A 13,490-nucleotide genomic window follows, 5' to 3' on the forward strand; every position below is an offset into this window, starting at 1 on the left:
ATCACTACTTGCCCGCATAGCGGAAGTGGCGGAAGTCTCCTCCACATCTTGGCTGGGCAGTAGCTGCTGACTGTCCTCATCCTCGCTGAAAAGTGAAGCTGAGCTCTCTGCATGTAGTACTTCACTCAATGAGCCTGTGCCTAATACTAAAATGGACGGCGCTGGCGCGGGATTTGGGGGCACGGAGGAGACCGAGGATGTCAATCACCTTTACAAGGGTGTGTCAAACGGTGAGAGGATGGAGCCTCTAGGTGCTGCAGTAACTCCCCACTAGCACCTAGAGGCTCATTTGCATATTATAAAAGTCATTAATTAGCGCAAACGGCGGCAGGCAGGGAAGTCATACAGTTATGTTCTGCTGACATTAGCACATCGCTAATGTCAGCCAGCTACATGACGATTTTTCTGATGACAGAAACCCTTTAACTGCAGATATGCATTGAGAATATATATTTCTTGTTGTACTAAAATACGACCCTATCCGCATTGACCAGTAAAAAATTAAAGATTGAAGTGTGTATATATACACATTTCTTGAAGTACTGAAATACGCCACTATACACTTTCACCAGAAATAACTGCAGCATTGAACTGAGAATATACAGGTGAAACTCAAAAAATTTGAATATCGTGCAAAAGTCCATTTATTTCAGTAATTCAAATTAAAAGGAATTGCATTAATGCAGCTTAAAATTTTAATTTTGTGAAAAGGTTTAATATTCTAGGCTCAAAGTGTCACACTCTAGTCAGCTAATTAATCCATATCCCCTGAGCAAAGGGTATCTCAAAATTGTGACTTTGGGGTTTCATGGGGTTTCATAAGCTGTAAGCCATAATCATCCAAATTATAATAAATAAAGGCTTGAAATATCTCGCTTTGCATGTAATGATACTACCTCATATGTTAGTTTCACCTTTTAAGTTGCATTACTGAAATAAATGAACTTTGCACGATATTCTAATTTTTCAAGTTTCACCTGTATACTTCTTGTCGGACTGAATTAGGCCACGATACGCTTTGACCACAAAAAAATTAAAAGTGCTTATATATATATATATTTTTGCAGTACTGAAATACGCCACTATACGCTTTCACCAGAAATAACTGCAGAAGTGACCTGAGAATATACAGTGCTGCCCATTATTACTCATACCCCTGGCAAATTTTGACTTAAAGTTACTTTTCTTCAACCAGCAAGTAATTTTATGACCGTAAATGACATAGGTGTCTCCCAAACGATAATAAGACGATGTACAAGAGGCATTATTGTGGGGGGGGGGGGGGGGGGATTCTCAGCTGTTATTTACATTTGAGCAAAAAGTGTCCAGTCCAAAATTATTCATACCCTTCTCAATAATCAATAGAAAAGCCTTTATTGGCTATTACAGCAATCAAACGCTTCCTATAATTGCAGACCAGCTTTTTGCATGTCTCCACAGGTATTTTTGCCCATTCATCTTTAGCAATGAGCTCCAAATCTTTCAGGTTGGAGGGTCTTCTTGCCTTCACCCTGATCTTTAGCTCCCTCTACAGATTCTCAATTAGATTCAAGTCTGGACTCTGGCTGGGCCACTCCAAAACGTTAATGTTGTTGTCTGCTAACCATTTCTTCACCACTTTTGCTGTGTGTTTTGGGTCATTGTCATGCTAAAATGTCCACTGTTGCCCAAGGCCAAGTTTCTCTGCAGACTGCCTGATGTTGTCAGTGAGAATCCTCATGTATTGCTCTTTTTTCATGGTGCCGTTTACTGTGATTAGGTTCCCTGGTCCATTGGCTGAAAAACACCCCCAAAGCATTAGGTTCCCACCACCATGTTTGACAGTGGGGATGGTGTTCTTTGGGTTGAAGGCTTCTCCTTTTTTTACACCAAATGAAGGAAACATCATTGTGACCAAACAATTCAATTTTTGTTTCATCTGACCATAACACAGAAGAGCAGAAGTCTTCTTCTTTGTCCAGATGAGCTTTTGCAAAGGCCAAGAGAGCTTTTGTGTGCCTTATCTGGAGAAGTGGTGTCCTCCTTGGTCTGCATTGTGCAGTGACCGTTGGATTGTCTGCCTTGAGACATTGCCACCAGCAGAGCCCAGATTCACCAGGATGGCCTTGGTGGTGATCTTTGGATTCTTTTTCACCTCTCTAACTATCCTCCTGGCCAGCACAGGTGTCCCTTTTGGCTTCCGACCACATCCTCTGAGATTTTCCACAGTGCGGAACATCTTGTATTTCTAGCTCAAATGTAAATAAAAGCTGAGAAATGTTTTTTTTCCCCCCACAATAATGCCTCTTGTACATCGTCTTATTATCATTTGGGAGACACCTATGTCATTTCCCGTCAAAAAATTACTTGCTGGTTGAATAAAAGTAACTTTAAGTCAAAATTTGCCAGGGGTATGATAATTATGGGCAGCACTGTATGTTTCTTGTTGGACTGAAATAGGCCATTATACGCTTTGACCAGAAAACAATCAAACAGTGCAGTGCGTATATATTTGTATTTTTTTTTACTGAACTATGCCCCTATACACTTTCACCAGAAATAACTGCAACAGTGCAGTGTGTATATATTTTTCTTTGTTACTGAAATACACCTCTATACGCTTTCAACAGAAATAACTGCAGAAGTGAAATGCGTATATATTTTACTTGTAGTACTGAATTAGATACTAAGATATAAGCCTCTAAAGACTTTCAACATAAGAATTGCAGCCCATTAACAAAAAGCTTGAATGACAGAGCTGTCTAATGACTATTTGGATCCCCAAATAATCGTTCCCTGCACTTGTAAATTACTTTCCTATCAATGTCCCTAGTGCCTTCTGACGTCTCTCCGTGCACTAAGATGCTTTGAAATGATTCCTCCCTATCCTTTCCCTGCACTTATAAATCGTTTTTTATGTCTTTTTTTTCTTTCCACAATCGTTTTCCAATAGCTGTCCCTAGCACGTTCAAACGTCTGTCCCTGCATGCTGAACGCTGGAAAATGGCAGAGTCTAAAATGGCTGCCATATTTATAGGGCTGTGACATCACAGGGCTCGCTGGCTGCTGATTGGCTGCATGCAGGCATGTCAATCTGGGTGATCCCGCCTTCCCAGAGTTCCATGCCCTATGTCCTCAGTCCTCACACTTGTAGCCACCATTTTAGGAAAATTGCAATTCGTTACCACGAAGCTCGAGGAAATTCCCTTTTGTTGCGAATCAAATATTTCCTGAAATTCTAAACGAATTCCACTTTGTCCACTTCGATTCGCTCATCTCTAGTTATAACACATGAGCCACCTAGGATGAAGTCTTCAATGGAGTCTCCTGAGTGAACGTGTGGCACCAAGTTTAAACCTGTTAGCACCTCCTCCAGGATGTAACGCGCATGTCTCTGAGATCACTCAGGAATGTGGTCTTATCAGCACAGTGGGGGATGGGTACTTCTCTAACCCACTTCATTACAAGGAAACTAAATTATTACAAAGAGTATTAAACAGAATTAAAGGGGACAGAACCAATCAGTACATACTAATACCCTTGCAATACAGCTGGTTGGGGTGGGTCACCACTGCAGACAGTGATTTGCTGAACTGTCACATTTCCTGTGTGAAGAAGGATGTGCAAATGGAGACCGACTAAGGACCCTGTTTTTCAACAGCCTCCTGAGCCTGTTTAAAAAATATCAGCCAAACAACCCCTTTAAACCATATTGGCAAGTGCAACTGATAAAACTACAGAAAAACCTAGGCTGGTCTTCAATCAGGGGAAAGATCCAGATTGCCTAGTTTTATTCTGCATAGAATTCGAGTACTCTGTGTGGCCAAGAGATATTGTGTTACCCATTGAAGGTAATGCCGGCTCCAGCACTGATTTACAGTATACAGTTAGTAAGCCACAGTTCTGACTAGAAAACCGCAACCTTTTACAATGCCTGCACACCACAGCCCTGAAAGATGCTCCCTTTGTTCATCAGTGAGGTTTTTTGTCACAGTTACCAACCAAAACTTGAGGTTTCCTTGCCTTTCATCACACTACACAGATCTGCTGCCAAGAGCTGTATCTACAACAAATTTACTGACTGTAATCTCCTCGGAAATAATGAGCATTGGACTCTGCTTTCTCTGGCAGTTCCATAGAAATGAATGGAGTGGTAGCATGCAAGCTCAACCACCACCCTAGGGGGACACAGGACCCTCATTCTCGGGATTCATGGTTGGACCCATGCTGATCACACATATTTCCTATCTGTAGATAGGAGATAAGTTTAAATCTCTTCAATGTTTGCTATTAATTTTTAATATGAAATTCTGTGCTAATTAATTCCATAATATATATAGATAGATTTATGCAGCCAGTAGTGAAATTCATGGAAGCTGTGTTAGCTCCCCTAGTGGTGACTGCAGGTAGCCACTAAAATAGCGTCAGGGGATGCACCACCGGAGTCTCAGGAGCAATAACATGGCCATTGGAATTATGCCCCACATTTATATTTATAAATGTTGCTTAGCTCACTCCTGTAATATTGCAAATAATATATTGAATAGAGGAATATCACGTTTCTATGTATTTATAGTGACATAAAGATGCGTTATTGACAGCCATATCTTTTTGCACACTTATGCAAGAAAGGCTGTGAAGGGCCACCCACTGGACTCCTAAGCCCAGAATGAGCAAGCATTTCATGAATGAATTTCAAATTAAGGGAAGAAAAAGTGGGTTATTGGTGGCTCACCTGATCAGTACAATGTATAGGTGCTCTGGTTTTGCACTGATTCACCCAATCAGAAAAGAGGTATATGATAATAAAGGTATATATTGAAAACCGGCACTCTACATCTAGCAGTATACTAAAGGAGCAATGTACACAAGTATGGTAGTAAAAATGCGTATTTATTATTTTGAAAATGCGATAAAAATGGAGAGTAAAGGATAGAGGATATAAAAATGAAAAATGAAAAGTTGCACTTTGCAGAGGTGGGGATGCACAGTGAAAAATTGTGCAAAGGTGGTTGCGGGAGTGGGACAATGCGGTTATTGTCCGATGGTGGTTTCCACCTTCAATTGGTTCAATATTTCATTGTGTCCATATGTATACAGTTCATAAAAAGTCTTGTATAATCACTGATGCCAGTCACAATAGAAAAATATATGTAATGACAAAAAGATAAAAAGATAAAAAATATTGGTAATGTATCAGTCGGATGCTGCACCTAGTGTGGCGTCCCACACACTAAAAAGGGCTGCACCCTGACTGTTTACCTTCTTTGTAAAGTGTAGGTATCCTGGCTGTTGGAGCGTCCTTGTTGTGCTCTGCAGTGTTTGTTTCCCGGTCTTTAGTGTTCCACGTGGGTGTGACGTCACTTCTCTGGCGTCTCACGTGTCTTTGCCGAACTTAGTTTGTAAACTTTCGCTGGCAGTCTTTTTCGATCCAGAAGGTTCAGATGTAACCGATTGTTTGGGTAAGATTTCTTGCAGGTTTGGAGGGGAGTCACCAGACGCGTTTCGAAGGTCTTAGCTGCCTTCTTCATCAGTGGTAGCCCTCTGACTGCCGTTGTATTGCCTTTTATACTGCTTGTGGATCTTTCAAAGACCTGGCCTGGATCCGATTTTACGTGATCCGAACTTCTGGATCGAAAAAGACCGCCAGCGAAAGTTTACAAACTAAGTTCGGCAAAGACACGTGATACGCCAGAGAAGTGACGTCACACCCACGTGGAACACTAAAGACCGGGAAACAAACACCGCAGAGCGCAACAAGGACGCTTTTGATATATATATGCAAATTAACATAAAAGAGTCATATCTTACTTGTGTGACCAAAGAAGAGTCATATTTTCAAGTTCTGACTCATCTCAGGTTAATTTGCATATGTATCAAATCCGATTTCTTTTTTTTTTTTTTTTTTGCACCATTAATTGTTTTTCCCATGGGCCTGTGACCTGTAGTTGCTCTCGGGTGGTCTCTATTACCAGGGGCTTTTTGGTGGAGGGGTCCTTAGGGCTTTCCCTCCCCATGTTTTCACCTATGTGTATGTATTTCTATAAATAATAAACATTTTATTTGGGGCTATTAGATAGTTCTGGTGTAGGAGTTGGTTTATGTTATTCTAGGCCCCCTTGATTTATGTTTAATGATATTTGAGGTATTGGTTGGCTCTATTTTACAAAACATACAGGGATGGGAAATCCCTTTAATTACTTTATATATAGACGTGTTAAGCAGTTCACGGTTAAAGGTCTTTTTCTTCCCTGTAGTATCCCCGTCTGGATATGGCCTTTCACTCAAGACAGGAAGAAACAATGTTTCATTTCAGGAGTAAGAAAATGCTGCATAAATTGAAACAGACATCCGTGGCGCGACAAACGTTAAAGCTGGCAGTGGAGAGTTTACAGTTTCAAGATTTGCCAGGTCTTCAAAAGGTAACATACAAGAGTTAACGCTACAAAAGCAGAATGTCCAGCGCTCAGTTGAGGTCCATAAAATTTCAGGCTTAAGGCCGAATGCACACGGCCGTGTTCCGCGGCCGAGAGCGGTCCGTGGTATCCCGGGCTGGATTCCTGTTCAGAGCAGGCGCGCACGGCGTCATTGGTTGCTATGACGCTTTGCACTTCATGTCGCCGCTGCACTACAGTAATACACTATACGAGTGTATTACTGTAGTGCAGCAGCAACATGAAGCGCACGGCGTCATAGCAACCAATGACGCCGTGCGCTCCTGCTCTGAACAGGAATCCAGGCCCGGATACCACGGACAGCTCTCGGCCGCGGAACACGGCCGTGTGCATTCGGCCTACTTTAGGACATGTCTCATACCAATGAAGCTAGCCTACAAGTTTCAGACTAAGGGCTCATGCACACGACCTTGTGTATTTTGCAGTCCGCAAAAAACAAATCTGCAAAAAATACAGATGATGTCCTTGTGCATTCCGTATTTTGCAGAACGGAACACCTGGCCCCTAATAGAACAGTTCTATCCTTGTCCGTAATGCGGACAATAATAGGACATGTTTTATTTTTTTTTGCGGAACGGAAAAACAGACATAAGAAAATGGAATGCACACGGAGTAACTTCCGTTTTTTTTGCGGACCTATTGAAACGAATGGTTCCGCATACGGTCATGTGCATGAGCCCTAAGGCTTTGATTTGTCAAGACCGGCATATGCGACGCTGGTCTTGATACGGCCTGCACCACTGGGGCAAGCATTTAATCTATGATGAGGCCTCGCCCACACATCACCCTTGGAAACCTGGTGAGGTTGGTGTAGAATGCCAGTTTTAACAAAAAAATGACACAAAAGCACTTCAATTGCCCTGACAAGTTGCGCTTGACAATATGGGGTCTCCTAGGACTGTATATGACTCTTTTCAAGCTCTTTAACGCCAAGTCAGTGTTAGTAATGTAAATATGAATAACTATATATGAATAGAGGGAAATGCATGGCTGCTGGTGGAAAAAAAACTGCCTCTTTAAAAACAAACTGAACTGTAGGATTTTGTTAGTGATTTTTAAAAATGGTCTGAGACACTTTTGCTTTGTTGGCAAATGCCACAAATACACACTGACCACCTTGGGTCATGTAATCCTCCATCTTCATCTATCTGAAAAATGGCTAACTTCATTTTGAGAAATTAACCAAAAGATTCTATTCGGATTTATGGAAAATTCATGTTGAATTCAATGACCTTAGAATCGATTCGTTCATCTATATTTAGAACAGGGATCAGCAACCTTTGACACTCCAGCTGTTGTGAAACCATAACTCCCAGCATGCTCCTTCACTTCTGTGGGAGATTAGAGAACAGCCAAGCAAGTGTGCATGATGGGAGATGTAGTTTCACAACACCTGGCGTGCTGGAGGTTGCTGATCCCTGATCTAGAATTTCACAAAGGGATAGCATTTTACAGCAGCCCATTATAAGAGGCAAACAATCCAAATAACACGATTACGGCAATAGAAATAAAGATGAAAGAAAGTCACAGTGAATAATGTAATATAAGAGCTTGGAATAATGTGAAACCATCGGGTTGTCTCAAACCTCCAGAAAGTTTCTCTACACCAAGTATGAGTCTCAATAGTAGTTCAATTCCTTGAAATAAATAAAAATTATGATTGGCATTATTGAGCAATTCATACTTGAATTTACCATGCTGACAGCTCACCAAGTACAGCACATCTGTTAGGTTACAGTGATAGCTTGCATGGATTACCGTCTCATCCGGTATCATCCAGAATAACGGATGCAGTATTACATTTTTTACAAAGATCAAAAGCGAAACTAGCTTCTCCTATATCCCAACGGTTAAAATACCGTAAATGGGACGGAACGGAAGACATCCTGATGCATACTGAATGGATTGCTTTCTATTCAGAATGCATTAGGACAAAACGGATGCATTCTTTTCCGGTATTGAGACCGGATAACGCTAGTGTGAAAGTACCCTTACATAGGAGATAAAGGTGCCACCTACCTTAACATGTGCAGGCCATGCATCAAAGTTGTGTGTCCACAACTGCTTCTTTCCAGTTGTCACGGTCAACGCTGCAGCGCAGTTACAAGAAGCCCGTGCTTGCACAGTATAGGAAAATGTGCTGTTCTCTCTACTGGCCAGGAGAGTGGGGGTGTGTATAGGCATGCATGCGCAGCATCTCCTGTCCTCGTCACCTCCTATCTGCGCTGCAGCAGTGGCCGTAACCCCGGTACACAAGCACTGTATAATGTGATGGAAATATGAATCAACCCAGCAAAGGACACAATATGGACAATGACAATACATTAGTAAGTGCCTTGTATTAACTTTTTGTACATGATAAATTGCATCTGCTGAAGTGAGACAACCCCTTCAATCAAAGTTCAATTAATAATAATATCTAAACTTTTTTTCATTGCAGAAATTTGTTTTTCTGATGGAGGAATCATTAACCCAATTGTCAACACTTCAAGAGCAAGCAGTTAAAAGAATTAATATCTGGAAGAAGCAACAACAAAAGGCCGGCAATGGAGCTCTCTTTGATGAAAATTTGCTTCCATTGCAGGACAGGTAAATTTGTAACTGAGAATGGACAAAAAATTGCCAAATAACAGATAAAGCCAAGAAGGAAATCTGATCATACACATTATATTAATGTTGACTGAATATGCTGATTTCGATGGGACCTTCAGAACAATAGCTTTCTGAAATGTGTGACCATCTTAAGGGAGAATATAAATTTGGGGCTGAAACATGAATTTTTATGGCAAGGAGATGACTAACTAATAGAGATTAGAGACTTGATTCTAAACAAATTGGATTAATTCCAAAGGCGAAGTTTTAAACAAACCACTTAATATGTCACCTACCTAACTGTCACCTACTATATCAAATTAGGAAAATAGAGAGGGAAATATAAAGGTGGAGGATCACATGAACCTGGTTGGGGCCTTGGCTGACAGTTGGGATGAGCGAATTGACTTCGGATTAAAAATCTGACGTTGATTTGCATAAAACTTTGTTCTAATACTGTAAAGAGCAGGAGCTCTGTACAGTATTAGAATGTATTGGCTCCGATGAGCCGAACTTACTGCTTTGCGAAGTCTCATAAATTCATAAATTAATTTGTACTGTAAAAAAACATTTCCTGAACTCTGGTTTGGTTCCAATGTACCATTGGAACTGAACCCGAGTTTGGGAAATGTTTTTTTACACTACAAATTAACTTATAATGTTATTGCGCAAAGTCTTGCAAGACTTCGCAAAGTGATAACTTTTGCTTTTTCTCCAAAAACCTGTTGCAAATTTTGTACAGTTAATACAGTAAAACAATATATATGTATTCCAGCGTAATCGGCAGCATATATTTTGCTACAGACTGTGTTCAAAACAAAACATTGCTTTTTTCAACACTACCATGTATATATAAACATTTTTGGCACATTTCTTATTCTTATTCTAATTTCAAAAAGCATAACAAACAGTGAAATGACCTTCTAATATACCTCCAGCCACATAATTACTTGTTCTTTTCTGTCCGGTGAATACCTAATGTTTGGGACCTCTGAGGAATTCAACACCTGTTGTCGACGACCATGTGTTATCGAATTTCAACTATTATAATTAGTTTTTTTTTTCAAGAGAGGGGATTTTGTTGGCCATGTTTTTAATCCAATTTTATATTTTTGTTCTTTTAAACATATGAATTTGACATCTATTTGTACTGGCCTGCAGTAAAATTGATATCCAATGACCATCTAATATACTTCCAGCCACATAATCACTTGATGTTTTCTGTCAGGTGAATGCCTAATTTTTGGAGCCTGTACTCCCGTGGCCTAAAATAGAATTCTTATAGGCTCCAGCAGGCCACATTTTTGGCAGTTTCCCTTTAAGACACATAAAAATGGCCCCTGATTAAAATACATCTTTTTTTGTGGGAATTTTTGCCATTGATCCCCCTCTGGTATGTCACTGTCCATGTTGTGGGATGATTTGTGCATTTCTTGTAAGTATTTGGTGGCTGCAATAATGACCTGAAGGTTTTTCAGGTTCGCCTGCCATTAAAGTGAATGGGCCCCGCCGCAAACTTGCGGTACGCAAACATTTTATCACGTTCACGCGATCGTGAATTGTCCCAGCTGATGTTCGTCCATAACTAATAAGACCTTAGAGTGTCATACACAAGTTTTTAGACCAAGCACTTTGATTTTGTTCGAATTTACCTGGATTAAATCTTCCAACCATTTTTTTTTAAATGGACCTGAAATGAATTTCAAGAAATTTGCTAAACTCTACTCAATAGCAAGCCATGATCATGGCTAAACGGGCACTTATGTGTCACCGCCAGACATCTGAGAAGCTCTGACAGACGTTCTTCAGCACTTCCTGCTTGAGGTTCTTTTGTTTTGCTTTTGTTTTGTCATCTCGTTTCCCTCTCTCAGCTGTCATCTAGTTGCACCGATTGTATCCCTTTAAATCCCCTCCCATACTGTATCACTTTGCGGTTTATACAACTTCCTGAAGTGTGTACATGCTGGATGCTACAACTGATGCTTCTACAGATAAGTCTGTTCATTGATTTGTGTTTTCCTGTTTGCTTGATCCTAGGTGACCCTGACTCCCTCCGTATTAAGTGTAGGGAGCCGGTGGTCGTGTCCCCTCACTATTATAGAGTGTTCAGGTGTCATACAGTCGAGGCACGAGGGCATGCAATTTTCTATCATAGAGATCTTTGCATGAGCTGAGAAGACAGGGAGAGTTTCAGGGCTTAAATAGGGGTCACCCTTTTGTTCCTTAGTTTCGGATCAAGCCACTCGGATCCTTATTTGTAACTTCTTGTTTTCTGTTACACCATACGTGACATTATGTAGCACCTGATGTCATGTTTTTCTCTCAACTTCTATTGATTTTCCTAAGAGGGATAAGTCCGTCAGCTATGCATCTCCCCATGACAACTGGGAAAATGTGATATTTGAGTGGTTGTCCCAAAAATTTGTCCCAAAAACATTGTCCATGTTTCTGTCTTGATATAACTGATAAATAGTAAGATCTCTCTGGCCTTATAATAGCTTCTTGAGATAGTTTCAACTATATTATTTTTATCTGGGAGGGTAAAAGCCACGAATGAACCATTGCAATAGACTGAAAGATATAAATCCTGATTATATGTTGCTGGTTGAAAGAATGACATCATTTTTTTTTAACATATTTTTCTTTTTCCAGGGTAGAGTTCATATTTGGCAAATACCATGAGCTTTGTGTCATGATACAAGAACTCAAGGAGATAGATCCCAGATTGGTGCCCCAGGAATTTTTTGATAACATCAACACTGGAATTGGTGCACTTATTAAGAGGTATGGATAACTTCTCAATACACCAACCCGCAGTATCATATTGTCTTGATAATAAAATATGGGGCACATTTAGGCTACTTTCACACTAGCGTTCGGTTGTCCGCCTGTGAGCTCCGTTTGAAGGGGCTCACAAGCGGACCCGAACGCATCCGTCCAGCACTAATGCATTCTGAGTGGACGCGGATCCGCTCAGAATGCATCAGTCTGGCAGCGTTCAGCCTCCGCTCCGCTCAGCAGACGGACACCTGAACGCTGCTTGCAGCGTTCGGGTGTCCGCCTGGCCGTGCGGAGGCGTGCGGATCCGTCCAGACTTACAATGTAAGTCAATGGGGACGGATCCGTTTGAAGATGACACACTATGGCTCAATCTTCAAACGGATCCGTCCCCCATTGACTTTACATTGAAAGTCTGGACGGATCCGTCTGAGGCTTTCACACTTAGAAATTTTTTACCATTATAATGCAGACGGATCTGTACTGAACGGAGCCACCGTCTGCGTTATATGAGCGGATCCGTCCGAGACGGATCCGCTCTGGACGCAAGTGTGAAAGTAGCCTTATTAAGACCTGTGTTTTAGACGCCGGTCTTAATAAACATCTAAGCTGTCGGTGGTTCCGCTGAATTTATGAAGAGGCACAGCCCCTATGACCCCCTATGTGTTTATTATTATTCACAATTTTGTATAATATGAAGTTGCTTCTGACCATTTTTCAATCTTTTCTATAGCTCATTTCTGGTTGACAAGCAGCCACCTCAAGTCCTCAAGACACAAACAAAGTTTCAAGCCAGTGTGAACTTCATGTTGGGCTCCAAAATAATTACTGGTGTCAACAAAATGCCGGTAATAAGAGCAACCATTATCACTGAGAAAGGGGCACAAGAACTACTTTCACCCTCTGTCAGTGCTACTGAGTCATTAAAGTAAGTCCGAATGGCTATAGCCACTCAAATACTCCCTATAAATGTTTTGCAAGCAAACTGGGCATGATATTTGTGAGTAATGGGATGGTAAATTGGGAGAGGTCTTTACAAAGGAGATTACACATTAGGCAACTGGTAGATCTCCTATTCATTTGATTTGTGTTGTGGACTTAATTACTGCCTTGTAGTTCCTTATATTAGTAGAATTATTTTTTTGTAAATATATCAATGGTACTAAACAATCCATGGAAAGTTTCTACTTAGTTGCTTGACTTGATTTAGGATCTCTCCCTCCATTAAAAAGTCTTCTTTATGGCCTGACTCTTGAGAGCCAGCAAATGGATGAGATGGGTTGATTTGTACAAATGACCCTTGAGTGACCATTGAATGGAAAAATGTGGTGAATAAAACAGTTGAATATGGTATATATGCCAATAGAGAGAGGGTGCAATTAACATGCTGATTTCCGTACTAGTACCCACTAAAATCTAAAATTACTAAGGTAATACATCGTTTTTTCCCCCTTCTTCCAAAGTATGGGTGGATTAGGCAAGGGCGGCTAAAATGGATGGGTTATTTTCATGATATTCACAATTGATTCTGTGTCTCTGGTTCCAGAGATGGCGCTGGTGAAATAGAAAATGGAAGATCTGTGTTTGAATTTACCCAAGCCACTCGGACCTGTGGAGCAGTTTTTAAAAATATGGTATGAATAAAACTGATTTTACTAATCAGGAAGGCTACAAAACATTGAGACT

At 40.8% G+C, this 13,490-nt stretch overlaps 1 protein-coding gene across 3 annotated transcripts in view; it reads left to right on the forward strand.

Annotated features, from left to right (window-relative positions):
* STAT6 (signal transducer and activator of transcription 6) overlaps nucleotides 1–13,490 on the forward strand; it is a 281,497-nt gene that overhangs the window by 168,432 nt on the left and 99,575 nt on the right. For all 3 annotated transcript variants that reach the window (XM_044284694.1, XM_044284696.1, XM_044284695.1), the window contains exons 6-10: nucleotides 6,237–6,401; nucleotides 8,875–9,023; nucleotides 11,679–11,810; nucleotides 12,538–12,732; nucleotides 13,351–13,438. In XM_044284694.1, coding sequence (XP_044140629.1) covers nucleotides 6,237–6,401; nucleotides 8,875–9,023; nucleotides 11,679–11,810; nucleotides 12,538–12,732; nucleotides 13,351–13,438 — 729 coding nt within the window. The remainder of the gene's footprint in view (nucleotides 1–6,236; nucleotides 6,402–8,874; nucleotides 9,024–11,678; nucleotides 11,811–12,537; nucleotides 12,733–13,350; nucleotides 13,439–13,490) is intronic.

Source organism: Bufo gargarizans, chromosome 3 (genome assembly GCF_014858855.1).
Source record: "Bufo gargarizans isolate SCDJY-AF-19 chromosome 3, ASM1485885v1, whole genome shotgun sequence".
Taxonomy (NCBI): domain Eukaryota; kingdom Metazoa; phylum Chordata; class Amphibia; order Anura; family Bufonidae; genus Bufo; species Bufo gargarizans.